Source organism: Grus americana, chromosome 10 (genome assembly GCF_028858705.1).
Source record: "Grus americana isolate bGruAme1 chromosome 10, bGruAme1.mat, whole genome shotgun sequence".
In the NCBI taxonomy this organism is placed as follows: Eukaryota; Metazoa; Chordata; class Aves; order Gruiformes; family Gruidae; genus Grus; species Grus americana.
The window spans coordinates 4,390,394-4,406,012 of NC_072861.1; the positions used below are offsets into that span (position 1 = coordinate 4,390,394).

The window sequence follows — 15,619 nt, forward strand, 5'->3', positions numbered from 1 at the left end:
AAATAGATAAAACTACCTAAAAGTCAGCTCCATAATTGTAATTCTGCATCACACCCAATTTAACCAGCTTAAGCATTCACAAAGATTGGCTGAACCTTGTAACAATCAAAAGCCTGAAGGGAATCACTGCATTTTACAGAAGTTGAAAAGGAAGCACATTAGGTGATCTTTCCTGCCACAGTGAACCTATGGCAAAAATGCGGTAAGACACCAGACTTTCTGATGCCCACTTACATGTTCCAATCAATAAAGCAAGTGTGTCCAAATATCCACAGATTATTGTCAATCCTTAAAAAGTCCATGTCCAGTCACCATCCAGTTTTTAATAGGTGAGTTTATAAATGTTATTGCTTAATACAGCTCTGCAAAAAAGCTATGAACTACTCAGCCTGGCATGCTGGACCAAGCAGCAGTCTGCAATCATCACTGGGATCACCACGCTGGACAACTACACTTTGTCCAAACAATTCCTTATTTCCTATTTATATGGTGAAAATTACTACCTTGGTTGAATCCCAACCACACAGACAGCATGAGAAACTGGAATCCACAGAGAAAATGACAGTTACTCAGGTGAACAGCTACCACTGCTGGTAACGTCACAAACAGAAGGGGCTTTGCTGCCATCTTATGTTTGAAAGACAGAAATACATGCTTTTGCCTACAGCAGCAGAGGAAGCACCTGCTTATGGAGATCGCACAAACATCACATTCTAGCAGAAACTGAAACCTAGACCAATGTCTTGGCTCATGCAACACTTCCCTCATCCACTGCCTGAGGATGAGAAGTGTATGCAGGACCTGCAACGTTTTAAGTGATATGTGAACCCTCTTTTATTGCTAGCTGCAAACACAATCCACGTGCTTGTCTTATTTTCAGCTCTTAACACTGAGCTAGTTCGGCTGGTCTAAAATCCAGAACTGAACATGAGACTGTCAAGAGCAGATAGGAGGATTGAATTCCTTGGCACAGGAAAGCAGCACAGTGCTCTGGACTTCAACATCATGTACAAGGTGAATAATAGCATACAGAGATGTTCAGAAAGATAACAGCAGAAACTGAGGTTGCCTACAAAACCCTGCAGCTGGTTAACACTTTTCCATTACCTCAGACGCTCAGCTTCCCGGTCCCATTCATGTTTGCCCTGAAGTTTACGTAGTCATTAAAAACAGTGAAAAGCTGGAATCAAATACTCTTATGCGTGTCACTGTCATTTTTTTATTGACAGAGAAGAGGGTATTCGTTGTAATAATGGTGTCTGTCTCACTCCCACATTCGCTGTCACTGGTGCAAAGTGATCTATACAACATGTTCCACAGAGATGCAGAACCTAACTGTAACAGACACAGAGTGTAGGACAGAGCCAAAACTCAACTCCATATACTGCTTGCAAATGCAAACCCATACTCTCTAAGTCTCTAGCATGTTCAAAAAGGGTCTGTGTGGGATGGAAAATAATTTATCATAAGGATTGATTTCAGAAAATGAAAGGACATTCAATAAAATATTTAGGAAAAGTTAAACAAGAAACAGAGATTTTTGCTCACAAAGTGCATGCATCTACTCAGGAGATCTGTTCAATATTAATTGTTTCCAATTCTTACTTAAAAATTATCCCTAGATATTGTAGAAGCCGGAATACAGTTTTGGCCACTAAAAGCAACCCACTAAAAACAAAGGTTAAGCTTAAGAGAAGTGGGTGTTCCTTACGGTGTAATTCAGTGAGAGACTACATGAGCAAATTATGTTGTAGGTGCTTGTATCTATTGAACATTATATTGAACACTGACCTTGGGCAGCTCTAATGTGTAAAAGAGCTAATGAGATTGCTCTGACTGCATGTCATGCAGTCCAGGGCAGGTTAAATAAATCATTAAAAGGTATAAAATATAACAGTCTTTTAAGGTAAAAACTCTGGGCCAAGTTAAACACATGAAATTTCTATTTGCAGTAGGAGCTGATGTAGCCATCTGAATGTAGACCTGGGCCCCTCTAATACAGAGTACTGCAGGAGAGCTGTATTGAGAAAACCATGTTTCATATTTTCAGGTAGACCATCCTTCCTTCAGCCTGTAAGGAAGGATACATATTATACACATCATGAGGGAAAGAAAAAAAGGCATATGAACTTACACACATGCTTTGACTTGTTTAAATTAAGACTTACTCAGAGGTATCCATGTTCGAGCCTCACAGGGGCTCTGCATTAAGAACCTTGTAAATCCCACAGAGAGGCAGTGGGCAAATAACGCTGTTGTGTGGAAGACAACTTGTTGCTATCAAGGACACTACAGTAAACCATCTCCTGACTCAAGACAATTACAAACTGAGCACTGGTCCACTTGAGACTGCTACTGACATAATTTATCAGGAGACCTATGATACTCATTATCTTTAATTACATATACTTCGGTAGCTTCTGGTGGGTTCCTTTATCAGTGAGTTCCTAACATACTCTGCAATGGAAAAAATATATTTGAAAACTTCATAGAATCACAGCATAATCTAGGCTGAGATGGACCTGTGGGGGTCATCCAGTCCAACACCCTGCTTAAAGCGGGTCCATTTAGCTCCAGTTGCTAAAAGCCTGTCAAGTTTTGAATATCTCCAGGGCTGTATATACATACCACAACGTCCCTGGCAATCTGCTTCTGTGTCTGACCATTCTCCTAGTGAAAATGTTTGTTCGTATACTGAATAGGAATTTTGCACATTCTAGGCTTGTGTACTGTCACTGTGCACCTCTGAGAAGAGGCTGGCTACAGCCGTCCATGAGGGAGCTGAAGACAGCAATAAAGGTGTAATACACGTGACTAATGTGAAAATACACTTATTACCAAGAAAAAGGGATGTACAGGCCATCTCATATAAGAATGAGTAACTAGATTCTCAGGCATGAAGAGAAAGTTCATTGATGGTAAATTTAAACTTGTTTGGTGTTTTTAAGATTTGTTACATGTCCTCCAATAGCACATACTTAGCAATATTTTGGCAGGAAACAAACCAGAAAGAACTATGGGGCACACCTGTGCACCTCCTCACTCAGAGAATGCATTAGGTGATTATTTATAAGCAGGTAAAATACAGAGACCTACCCAGAGCTCCAGATAACATCTCAGTTTACATGCCTGGTTTTATAAAACGTGCCACTCATCCTATCTGACATTTTACAATAAGCATGTAAGACTCAAAAAGGGACTTAGCAGTGAATCATACAGTACTTCCCTTTAATAGTCTAGCAACAGAGTATGATTGACATAGTTTCAGAGAGATCAATGAAGATTTTAGCCAGAAGCTTACTCGTGTCTAATGCAGGAGCAATAACTTTGCTCAATTCTATTAGTGCTGTCTGTAGAGAATGCCCTGCCCTAAAACTCATCTGCCACTGGGATACAATCCAATGTTTATTTCCATTAGTTTAGCCATTGTTGGTAACAATAAAAATCAGGAGACAGTTGCAAACTAATGATTTATGGGCAGAACGAAACACGGGATGACCTTGGCTGCCTTCCATTCACCAAGAAAATGACTGGTAGTTAGAAATAAATTAAAATTATTGCAAAAGGATAACATAAGTTATTTCTCCGATAGGTAATTTTACCAGCTAAATAGCCCTGTCATTAAACTAGCAGCTGTTGTACAAATTATATTTCAAGATAAAATAAGAAATTATAGCTTCCATAGTTCTTGCAGCTTTGAGAATGATGAAAAACCCAATTCTATAGGAGCTGACAGAAAAGGAGCTCTTGTGATAAGGCTGAATACATAGTCTTGGCTGGACTGTACTCAGCTGAATGACTCTCATGAAAGTTAGGCAGAAGAGATCATGTAAGTAGATCTATTATTAGAAATGGAAATTCCTTTACAGATGATTCCTGAGGAAAAACACACTCTTCCCTGACTGGAATTTGCATTGTTAATGAAACTTTGGAACTTTGTTTTGCAAGTTACTCTGATAGAACAATGCCATCAGCAATTATACGCTGTTCATATTTTTGATAGTAACTGCAGTGAGACTTTTTTACCTTTTACCTTTACCCATTCTTAGAAATCTCTGTTACTATCCCTCATGTTTTGTCAAGTCCTGTACAGCTGCCTCAGACCTTTCAGTATTTTCTGCCTTGACTGCCCTCACGTTCCACTCCCCCTTAGTGACATCTTTCTTGGCCAATGGAGAATAAATAAAACAGCAAAGTATTCAAACAGTTTCAGTGGGGTACTACAGAGAACAAAGCGGTGGTCCGTGCAACTGTAATTCATAAAATATATTCTGGTTTTCAGATGTATGGCTAGCCAAAAATCAACATCTGGAAAGAATTTTCCTGTTTGCAAAAAGTACATCTCCAATGTCATTCAGGAATGGAAATGTACTTTATAGTTGTGATACCTTATGAGTGGCCAAAAACATACACAATTGACAAAAGAAACAGGATTCAAAAAGTAAGACGAAGGGAGGCTGCATCTTTGCTACTTTAATTTTTTAAAAGCAAGAACTCCATTTCTGCCTGTCAAGTGTTAAGTACCAGCTTCAAAACAGGAGGGCATGTGATTTCTCAGAGAAGCGGCCAACAATTATTTTTGTTTTAAATCCCAAACAAAACAGGCTAATTTTTTTTTCCAATTCCTCTTCAGAAATAACGAATATTTTGTCTGAAACTTTCAAAATAATTTCATCTGCAGAACTTGCCAGACCTTGAGAATGTCAATCCCAATTGCCTGACAAGTGGCAAAGCAGTAAGAAACTGAACATGGGATCTCAGAACTTTCTAACAGGAACGTTTTCAGCCCTGTCTATAACTATTAAATAAATGCAAATCATCAGTGTCGTCTCAGAGATGCAGCCTCAGGATGAATCAGCGCCTACATCCGCTGCTGGGATGTAGGCAACCATAGTGGCTTGCCCATTCTTCCTAATTGGGCTGGCACTGGTGTGCCCTAGCATCTATCTGAGGCAACAGGTCAATCCCTACGGGAAGCTCCCAGCTATCCCATCTGCCCGTGCCAGAGGTGATACCACACAGACAAGGCAAACTGGAATCTCTCCCTGCCGGTGCTCCAGATTTGAGAGCAGCCAGACTACTGTAGGCTCACTCAAAAACAGAGACATACACACTTAAACTCCATGAACGAGCAATCCTTTAAAAAGTTCAGGAAAGACGATCAAATGAAAAAGCAAAAACCTGGCAGAATTTTAGACATTAAATACCATTAGGAGACATTTTTCCCACCAGATACTGTACACAATGTTAACGTGAATATTATAATGCTGACAACTTGTTCTTGACTGAATTATGAAGCTATTAATTTACAAAGGAAGGATGCAGTATTTGTGTCAATATCTTATGTTGCTAACTGTAGCAAATTAGTACATTTACCTCATATTACACAGCTGAGACATTTGTTTGGCAGGAAGTCAGGACAGTAAAATAAAACAGATTAGCATGCTGTCATTTTTCTATAGTCTGTATTTTTCAATAGCTGATGACACTTGAAAGCTAGTAGAGAACCTGCTCTGTTTTCACAGATTTACTCGTCTACCAATGCAGTATTTCTTTGTGCTTGATGTATAGCTATGCTGTAACCATCAGAGCTCAGATTAGGGCCACTATGCTCAGATGTTTTGTGAGCCACGCGCGCAGATAAAGAGTATGTGGATCAGAACGAAGAGTGGCAAAAGCTGCTCCTGAACCCCACTTGGGATAATGAGCCCGCCTTTACTCAAAGACTATGAAATAAAAATACCGAAAATTGTTTAGAGATTGAGAGTGTTATCTGGCTGCATAATAACACTTCCTAAAAATGAGTATTTTCAAATTTATAACTGTTAAGAACTTGAGCCTAATAGCATGGTCTGACAGACAAAATACTGCAACGGGACTCAAGAAATTGCTGATTTGCCTAATGCATTTGGTCAAAGGATAATATCTCCTCTGTAAAATGGCATATATACACCATTTCCCTGTTCATTTAAAAACCATGACAGAAGCATGTATCGTTTAATATCATTGTGCAAAGTTGTGATGAAGAGGACTGTAGCTTTGCCACTGAAGATACTTACATAGTTGGAAGTAACTAATTTTTTGCAAAAGTCAAGCCTAAGATGTAGAAATTTGTTATGGTTAACACGAGAGACTGTCAAAAACAGTGTTATGAAATGACACACACTATCAACAGGACTTCCAAATTCATCACACACACAAGGCAACCTAACACCACCAAGAGTTCACTGCAGAATTCTAGGCTGAGATTCAGGAGACCTGGAAATAAATCTAAAAAGCCATCTGGGGACCTGAATACTGATGGTTTCACAAGTATTTCAGGTTCCTTGGTAAAGGATAGGCACCTAAATCCCTGCTTCAGATTATGCACCTTTGCGACAGTTGGTCTGTTCTGTGACAAGTTGCCTCTCCTGCCTGCTCAGGTCCTTCAACTTTTTGACAATTGAGCCATTCAGACTTACAGGTCTCCTCATTTTGTATTTGCAAAACACCTATGTGGGGTGGGAGTTGAAGCTAGAAATGTCCAGGATTTGTTTGGATACTTCATAGTTACCCTTACAATGGAAACAAGAAGTCAGTCACTTGGGGGATCATTCTGTTGTGGTCACCTGAATGCCCCACTTAGCCTGGGCCTCAACATACATCCCCGGTTTCTACTTTAAAGGCGGTTATTCAAGAACTTATTTGCATGAGACAAACTGCAAAAACTCCTGGCTCATTGCCCAAACAGTGGGTTTACACCTTTTTAATGTAAATATATTCATTTGAGGTATTTTAAGCTTCACCTTTCCTTACCTCACGACTGAGTCACTGCATATTTGAAGGCCTGGAAAGAGTCTTAAATCTCGAGTTGCTTCCAGCAACTAGAAGCTTCTATTGCAACATTTTGAATCCGCCAAAAGAGTCTCCAACTGACCTACAGGGAAGCTGCCTTCTGCATTTAAAGCAGGGAGATTCATTAGCTTTCAGCTGCATATACTTTTCCTCAGAATACAGCCTTAATATAGCTGCAGTTTCCAACAATGGCAATGACTTTTGCATGTTCTTGATATTATATCAAGCTATCTGTACTCATTCAATAAATTACATACTGGAAGCATTCTTTTTCTATTCCTCACATTTGTTTTCCTCACCTTAAAAAACACAAGCACAGCAGCAGAGGCAGACAACTGCTGTTTGACAAATATGCTGACAATATCCTGGCTGCAGCTAATACTTTCTTAACATTGAGACCTGTCACCTTACAACAGAAGTCCTAGTGATACTTCTCAAACCTTAGCTTGCAGCAAAGTACATGAACTGTTTGATTTGCCATGACAAGCTCTGCGTAAATAAAGACACAACTGAACTTTACCCCTTGTTCTTGGCAGATCTGGGTTAGTCTTTCCAGCTGCTCATCTTGAATAACCTTTGCCTTCTCATACTGCTGAATCATCATCTCCATCTCCACTTTCACTGGAAGGACATAGGCTGGAAAACACAAATAAGCACTTAGAGTAACCCAGCTGTGATTTTTGGTGTTTTTTTTTTTTTTTTTTTTTTTTTTTTAAAATAAGAGGGAAAAACTTTACAGACCTTTGCAGGCAAAGAATGTCTAGAGAACTAGAGTATTTCTTATAGAAATAGCACTAGAGTATTTCTTCTGGGAAAGGATTTCTAACATGTGAAATGCAGGTCATCAGCAGGGTCTAAATCTTGTTTGGTCAGATCTCCATTTGCCTGGCTGAGCTGAAATGCATCCTGCACGCTCTTCCTAGCTTCTGCTGCACTAATACAGATCTTTTCCAGTGTTTACCAGAAGTTTCCTGAATTGCTGGGTAGGAGGATTTTCTGCTTAGAATTAGGCCCAACCCCTCTAAACCTGAACAGCATGGCTCCCTTAGGAAAAGAACTATTCCAGAGCCCTTAGCATTTAATTCCTAGACTCTGCGGTAAGAAGTAAGTCCTTAATGGAAATAGCAGACTAAGAAGGATATTTTAAAAAACAAAAAGGCATTTATCTTCTATTGCTTTTCAAGCTACAGCCCAGTTTTCAATAGGTCTTCTGAACACCTCTGGAAATTTAGGTCCTGTCATAACTATGGCAAACTCAGACTGATCAGCAAAGCTGTTCAATGTATACTGAAATTCTTGATGTTTTCTGAAGCTACACAAGATCCTGAACTTTTCTTGTACACTTCAGTCAGAGGGCTGTGACCTTTCCTCAACTCTGAATACAGAGTTTCCTGGGCATCTAAACCCAAAATAAGAACTTGACTCTGATCTTTCACACACACAAGCAAAGTGACCCTGCATTGATTCCTTTTCCACCTCTTTTCCCTGTAACCTGAAATGCCTGAAAGCACTGAACACAAAGTAGCCTACACTGAAGTCCTTGCTTCCAGGCACAATCACCAGCTCTGCTCTCTGCAACCTTGACTTGCTGGGGCTTTCTTACGTCCCCTGGTGCTTCCCCACAGAGGTCTGTGCAAAACAGTACCAATACACACTTCATTATTATGCTGTACAGCACACCAGCGCTGCAGATAGCACTTTCAGCATGGAACCCCCATAGTAAGAAAATGCTCTTAGAACCTAACGTAAAAATCATATTACAGACAAGAACCTGGAGAAGACAACCCCAAGACAGAGCTAGCTGTATGGAAATGGGGAGGGTGCAGCAAATATCAGAAAAGCAGACTGGAAGCAATTATTTTGCAGAATCAGGAATGACATCTGTTGGCAAAAAAGAGGAAGCAGGTCAGGGCATTTACTTTACAGGACAGGGGATGTGAGGTGCCTAGCAGAAAAGCAAACAAATCAATTCTAAAAGCTCATAGGAAACAGGAGATACAGCCCTGAACTTGAGACCAACTCTCCTCCATGGGAGGCATAACTCTCTTCTGTTCAGCAGTTTTAAAATGTAAGAGGAAGGAGAACAACAGAAACAGCGGTGGCAAGCAATCTTTAAATATTTTTAAAATCTCTTTTTTCCCAGCCTGCCAGGTAATTCTTGGGAGTCACAAACTGAATCACCACTCACCATCAATGATCCTCTTCACTCTCCATATTCGTAGTGTGATAATAAGGCTGATAGCATCCCATGGGCTGCTGGGGCCATTAGCCACTGTTGAGGCCACCATTGGTGCCAAGGACAAGATTATGACAGCACCATCAAACACCTAGAGAGAAATCAGTTTTTTCAAACCCTTCCTAAAGATCATAATCCTGCCATTCCTGCTTGGAGTCTTGAAGGGCTCCCACTTTGCTCAAAAGAAATGCAATTATGGTACATATTTGAAAGCGATATGAGAGGTGGCCAAGCCCCAGAAAAGCTGCATCCTTTTCAGGTAGCACATCAGAATTCCTTAGTGCATTTTATGAGGTGAGGAGAGATAAACTGTGGTGGGATGGCAGGGGGAGAGAAAGGTATTTGGAAGTACTGGCCAAAATCCCCCAGTCGAAGTGATCGCCTAAATGCTATTACAGCCAAAGAGTTTTATTATCACTGGTATTTATTACCTGTTACTTGGCATAATGTCATCCCAAAAAAGCATACAGTCCCTGCCCATATATCTTACTGCCTAAATGAAGAGATCAAGAAGACAAGTAGAAAAAGATGGAGCAAAGAGACTTGATGGCTCTTGGCCACATCCTGACTACACAACGTGTGGGAATGTCTGTGCATCAAGACAGAAAGACTCCCTGCTCTCACCTTTATTGGGCAGCTAGGTTTTCAAGGATTTTGACAACCGGGACCACGCAGAATGATTTGTATGACATGACTTGCATTGGGATTAGATCAGAAAAGGCAATTGTGCAAAGTATTAGACAGAAATGCATGTGTACCTACATTTCAGAGCAAACTGGCTATAGCGCTGTGTCTGTCCCACACTCACCTAGCAGGGTAGAACAGAATACCACATTTTCATTCCTACTGAGCCCCTTCCCAGCTGCCAAAGACCATTGATTAATGGTTTGCATAAGGAGGCAGGACAGAGATTTTATAAGCACCACACATTCAGAATTGTGCATAACAATTCAGTGTATCAAAAAGAAACACTTCTTACTGCCACCATTTGATGGACAGTGAACAATATCACTCCATTCCAAATTACCAAAATAAATTATCAGAAACTGCTGCATTTAGCCTCAATAATAAGAATCTCTGGATCGATAATTTAAGGTTCACTTCAGTTATTTAGCAAATCAAGTTAAAAGGTTTATAACTTTCTTACAAAAATGTGCAAGCCTCTAGACTCACTTAAGCTCTGAGAAAACCCAGATTTTCTTCTGGTGCATCCTGTGCAGTATCAGTTTGTCAGACAGTATCAAGAAAGAGCTTTTAATTTTCCTGATCTGCAGATTTCTGCTCAGATTGGGAATATATGCTACTTATAACACATGCATTTCCTTATCTGCCTCTGCAACGGTATGCACATTCTACCTCATTTTTAATTTGAGGTACAAATGACAGGGTTTATCATAATTCAATTTAATTAAAAAATAATTTCACAAAATTGGGGGTTTTGCCAAAGCAGCATTTTCTATCAGAAAACTATACACTATTTTTCAACCAGTTCTAATTTCAACTTGATTAGGGGAATGGAATTACACAAGTCACAGGGCAATTTTTACTCATATTGCTCATTATCTCAGAGTAGCAGCATCAATAGTTAAGACTTGCACAGCTCTACCAACAAAATAAATAGACACAAAGAGGAAAAACCCCACAATCCCTCCCCTAATGAAATATTTCCAAATATCGCACTCCTCTGAGTCTCTCACAGAAAAAGAGACTGCATGATACAGCTATGTATATATGCATATAATGAGAAGAACATGCATATTTATCTGATGTAAAAGATATTGTATTGCATCAGGTCTATATCAAAGCCACTCAAAGCAGTTCTTAATATTCTTACTGTGCCTGCCCGGAAAACAGTACAAAGAGTAAGAGTGCTTACCTCTATTTTGTTTTCAATGTAATCCCATATGCCAAGGACCACAATCCTTAAAATAGTCTAGTAAAATAGATTAAGAGGAAAAAAAGATGATTCATGTTATTGTAATTTTAGATAAACATTTAGTCCTTTATCTATTTAGGGAATCATTTTTTGTCTTATTTAAGCATTATGCGTTTCTTCTGAATAATAATGAGGATCTAGAAATAGCTACACTTCTGTATTACAAAAGCAGGTACTGCTTTCCAACCACTATATTGATTCAGTGAAACTTCCATAAACAAGTTCCAAGTTCAAATGCTCATCAGTCTTTCCATCCTCCTAAAATTTCTCTTTTAGACTGGTGAGATTTACGTTACCAACCATCCCCACTCCCCTGACCCAAGCCTATATAAGATCCACTGTGGGGCCCCCTCAGTTGGAATGGAGGAAGATTCTGTTTTCTTGCCATCTTTGATATGCCAGCGCTTACTATTTTCTAAGAAAAGAGGCACTCCCTCCTCTTGATGCCTAAAGATACTGACATTTCATCAATCAAGAGCAGAGGCTCTTACTTCCCCCCCTCTGGAGTACAGGGCTGTTGTCTTATTATAAAATCCCAGAAAGTTATAGGATAAGGGAGAAAAATATCTCTGTGATCCTCCTCTATTAAGCCAAACAACTATAAGTAGCATCAGTAGCTAGAAAAGAGGAATAAAAAAAGAACACAGAATGAACCAATGGTGAATTCCCATTAAAAAATCCAATGGCATCTTTCCTAATTTTTAACCTGGCTTTCAGAAGATGCAATAAAAAAAATATAAAAAATAAAATCAATCAGCCAACTAATGATTGAAATTGAATTCATATAAAAGGATAACTAGTAGGGATATTTTCTGCCAACAGCAACATCAAGGTCTGATTTTGACAGACACTACAGACATGAAGAGTCTAACTGCAGCTGTGTGCCTTGCAAAGAAGATCAAAATGCTCCTTCATCCATTGAAGAACAGTGCTAATGACAGAGAGTGCGGCAGGCCTATGTGTGAGGGGTGACCATGCCAAGAACTGTGCAGAAAAAAGTGACTGTCATAAATATATGTATCTCCTCTTCATTACAAATACAAATATATTAAATCCCAGCCAACTCTGAATCTATGCCAAATGTATCAGCACTAACTAATTGCAGAACACTGCATTTTTCAGTAGTGTTTCTATGCGTCGTTTTGCCAGACCCCATGAGCCGAATGCCTCACTTGGCCAGGGATGACTGTGCTGAGCTCTATCTTGGCACTCCAAACCTGGATAACAGCACTTAATCCTGTTTTGCAGAGGGAGACATTGCTGTGGGAGATATGGTGCATTCAGAGCCCAGCCTCATACCATCCATGAGCAGGAAAGTGAACCAGCCAATGCTTACTCAGAAATGGCATATGTGAAGCACTGGCCAGGTCTGGCTGACAAAGGGAGTCACTAGCCAGAAGACAAAATGCAGCACTGTCTTTCCTCTACAAAAAATTACAAGACTCTACGTAGACACCAAGAACCGCTATTGCTGATGCTCTGTACTCCTAGAAAGAACATTTTACTTCCAAAGCATTTTACAAATGCAGTATAGGAATAAGGCTATTCACAGCAATTTCCTTATTAACCTATATGCTCAAGGTTTATATCTGGAGGAAGAGATGCACAACAGCAGCTCCTCAAATCCATTCACTACTCCAAATTCACCAGCATGATGTGATGTGATGTAAGCGCAAGGTGCAAGTACACAAGCTGCTGCACAACCAAGGCACTCCTACAGCCTCAAATCAGGCCCTGAGCAGAATATATTCAGACAAAAGCATCCCAGCTCCTCTGTAAGCACCTCCTTCACTCCCCATTGAGAAGCTGCACAAAATGCTTAAGTACAAGTTACTCATGAGCCCATAGATTCAGCTATATTAGTTAATCTGGGGTCCACCACAGCAAGCTCCACAACAGGCAACCATCGGGAAATGCATGAGGAAAAGCAGTGCCTTCTTTAACACTTGGGATGCTACCCTTTCCACAGCAACCCTGTTGACAGCATAGAGAAATCTGGCTCATTTTCTTCTATGCTTAGGTAGAATTTATGAAGCGCTAGGTCAATGAGCAACTAACTAAAGGATGGCTGAACAGTTAACACGTTTACAGTAACTGATGGTGAAAACCTTTCTTCTTTTGGACAGATGCGTACAAAGGTATTTTCATGGAAATAATAAGGCGTATCTACACAAAGAAAACAGTGTCTCACAACCCTAAATATGATTTAACATGGGGCTGTTGAGGGAACATAAAAAAGGATTTTGTTTCTGCCTTTTTAATTCCTCACTGCGGTGTTTAAATCAGACTGTGCTACTGTCATATTAATGGGCCTGAGCAGTTCCAAGGGCTGGAAGCTAGCACAAATGTTTTGATTTTCAGTCTGCTGGTGTGAATCAGCACAAGTCAGCAATGACTGGAAGTCTACTTGGCAGACACTTAATGCGGTAATGCTTGTTGGTACTACCTTTAGAAGACAGGTCTCCTCCTCACAGAAAAATGCCTTGACGATTAACATCTTTGCTCTCAGCTAGAGCAGACACACTCTAAGAAGGGAGAGTGTGAGGGCAGAATGAACCCAGCTCCTGTCTGAGAGACACTCTTCAGAACAAACTGGGCACAACTGAGGGTTAAGCTTTAAAAACGTTTGTTCTGTATGGAAGGTCTTACAAGCTATGCACCAGCATTGTCACTTAACAAAAAACCCCGTATCGCCATTGAAGCAGCAAAAGCCATGTAAGGCAGCTTTTCCTTGGTGCCCTGGGGGAATGAGGCGCCCCAAGAAAGTACCATGAGTGAGGCACAGACTGTATGCACCTGGAGACACAGGTGCTGTACACTTACTGCCCACTGGCCAGTCTTCCCTAGTGGCAACTCCAAACTAGGTTTAGCTTTCTCTGCTCTCCCTCTATTTGTATAAAGCATGAGATCACATCCACTGCTGCTGCCATGACTCTTACCCAGAGGAGTGTGAACCAAGCAAATTTGGACTTCATTGGGCAAATCTCCCTGACTATTCAATATAATAATAAACACTTTGAAACAAAAGCATTGGTGTTACTCATAAACAACATTTTAGTATTTTTCCTAAGCAATCAAAAATATCTTTCAAACAAATACATATAGCATTTGATTGTGTCCTTTCTCTGTACAGAACTTAAAAAATGAGAACCTGTAGCAGAATCTGGAAAAAAACAGAGACAGAAATTAATAATCCAGGAAACTTCCTAGGCACTGTCCACGGATCAAACTGAAAAATATGTATGAATTAAAAGAGAATTGCAGCTGTAACATCCATCACAGACAAAACATTAATGTTAGTCATGACTCTACCGTTTGTAGACACAAGAATCTACAAGAAATAGGGAAAAATGGAGCAGTACTGCTGTTTCCTACTGATGTGCAGGCATTTTTCAGCACTGTAGCAAATGCACACACATAGTTTTGCATTACACTACAGGCATTCTGCATTTTTGGACACACAGATTTGAAAGCAAACATTAAATATCGGTGCGAGTACTTTTCTGTTCAAGGCCACTGACAGCTTAGGGTTTTGTACTTGAAAAAGAATGCTTTAATTTTTCTTGACTCGAAATCTTTTAATTAGAAAGTCTTTAACATATTTTTTTTAGTTGTATCAGAAATATATTTTTTATTTTCTGAGAGTGCACTAATAAAAGGTAAACCACCGAATGCTTCTGTTAACTGAAGTTGGAGTAAACCCAGATAGAAGTAAAATTTTCAACCATTTTCCAGACAGAAACGTAATTTTGAAGTTGACAGTGTCCCTTGGTGACACACAGTTATTTGCACAGCATTAACCGTCTGCAGTGAACTTTATGAAGAGCTGTGTGATGCTGCAGGTTTTCTCTCTAATTTCGTAGGGAAACCTGGCCAAGCCCTTTGCTGAACCAGCCGTGTGAATTCCCACAATCTGCATGAGCTAGGAACATTTGTCAGCTGAGTGCGATGTACATTAGGTAGTTTTAAATACTCTTTTGCTTGCACAGTTAATATACAATTTACTACTCAGTGATTCACTGTGCCAAATTCATCCATAGTGTAAAGAAATCAAAAGGAGGCAGCACAGGAGGTGAAGCTGGCCCACCGGGAACACTCTGTACCCAATCTGTAATTGATAAACCTCTCTGGTTTGCGTCACTCCACAGAGGAGTTCATTCTTAGTTTGTTCACTACTTAAAAGAATCTTTTGCCACCTTCTGGTGCGCCTGTCCTGAGATATTGCAGCAGCTGTTCTAGTGCACGCTATCCCCGGGCCACCAGAGCACAGAGGAACATGTTAGCATCTTTAAACTGAGATATCGTTCTGTTTCCAGTGCATAGGCATCTGCCTCACATGGTTTCTCTTCAATAAAGGCTCTGAAAGGAAATGTGTAACTACTGACCTCGCCTCACATACTACCCAGTACAGCACACTCCCCATGTACTGTACTCTGTAACTGCTGTGCTCACATAGAAATAATTAACTGCAAAAGCTTGGTGACACTAATAGACATGAGTGCAGTACATCTTTTTTCAATGACTACCACTAATACTATTATGATATCATATAGTATCCAAATGCATCTCTGCATAAACACTGCAGTTCTATTTGTTCTTATGTTCTCCTATAA

General features: G+C 40.0%; 1 protein-coding gene across 2 annotated transcripts in view; it reads right to left on the minus strand.

The window, feature by feature from the left end:
* TMEM266 (transmembrane protein 266) overlaps nucleotides 1-15,619 on the minus strand; it is a 63,882-nt gene that overhangs the window by 22,421 nt on the left and 25,842 nt on the right. The window contains exons 7-9 of one of the 2 annotated variants that reach the window (XM_054836393.1): nucleotides 10,947-11,003; nucleotides 9,023-9,161; nucleotides 7,355-7,470 (exon numbers count right to left, since the gene is read on the minus strand). In XM_054836393.1, the coding sequence (XP_054692368.1) occupies nucleotides 7,355-7,470; nucleotides 9,023-9,161; nucleotides 10,947-11,003 (312 nt within the window). The remainder of the gene's footprint in view (nucleotides 1-7,354; nucleotides 7,471-9,022; nucleotides 9,162-10,946; nucleotides 11,004-15,619) is intronic. The other variant, XM_054836394.1, reaches the window with a different exon arrangement.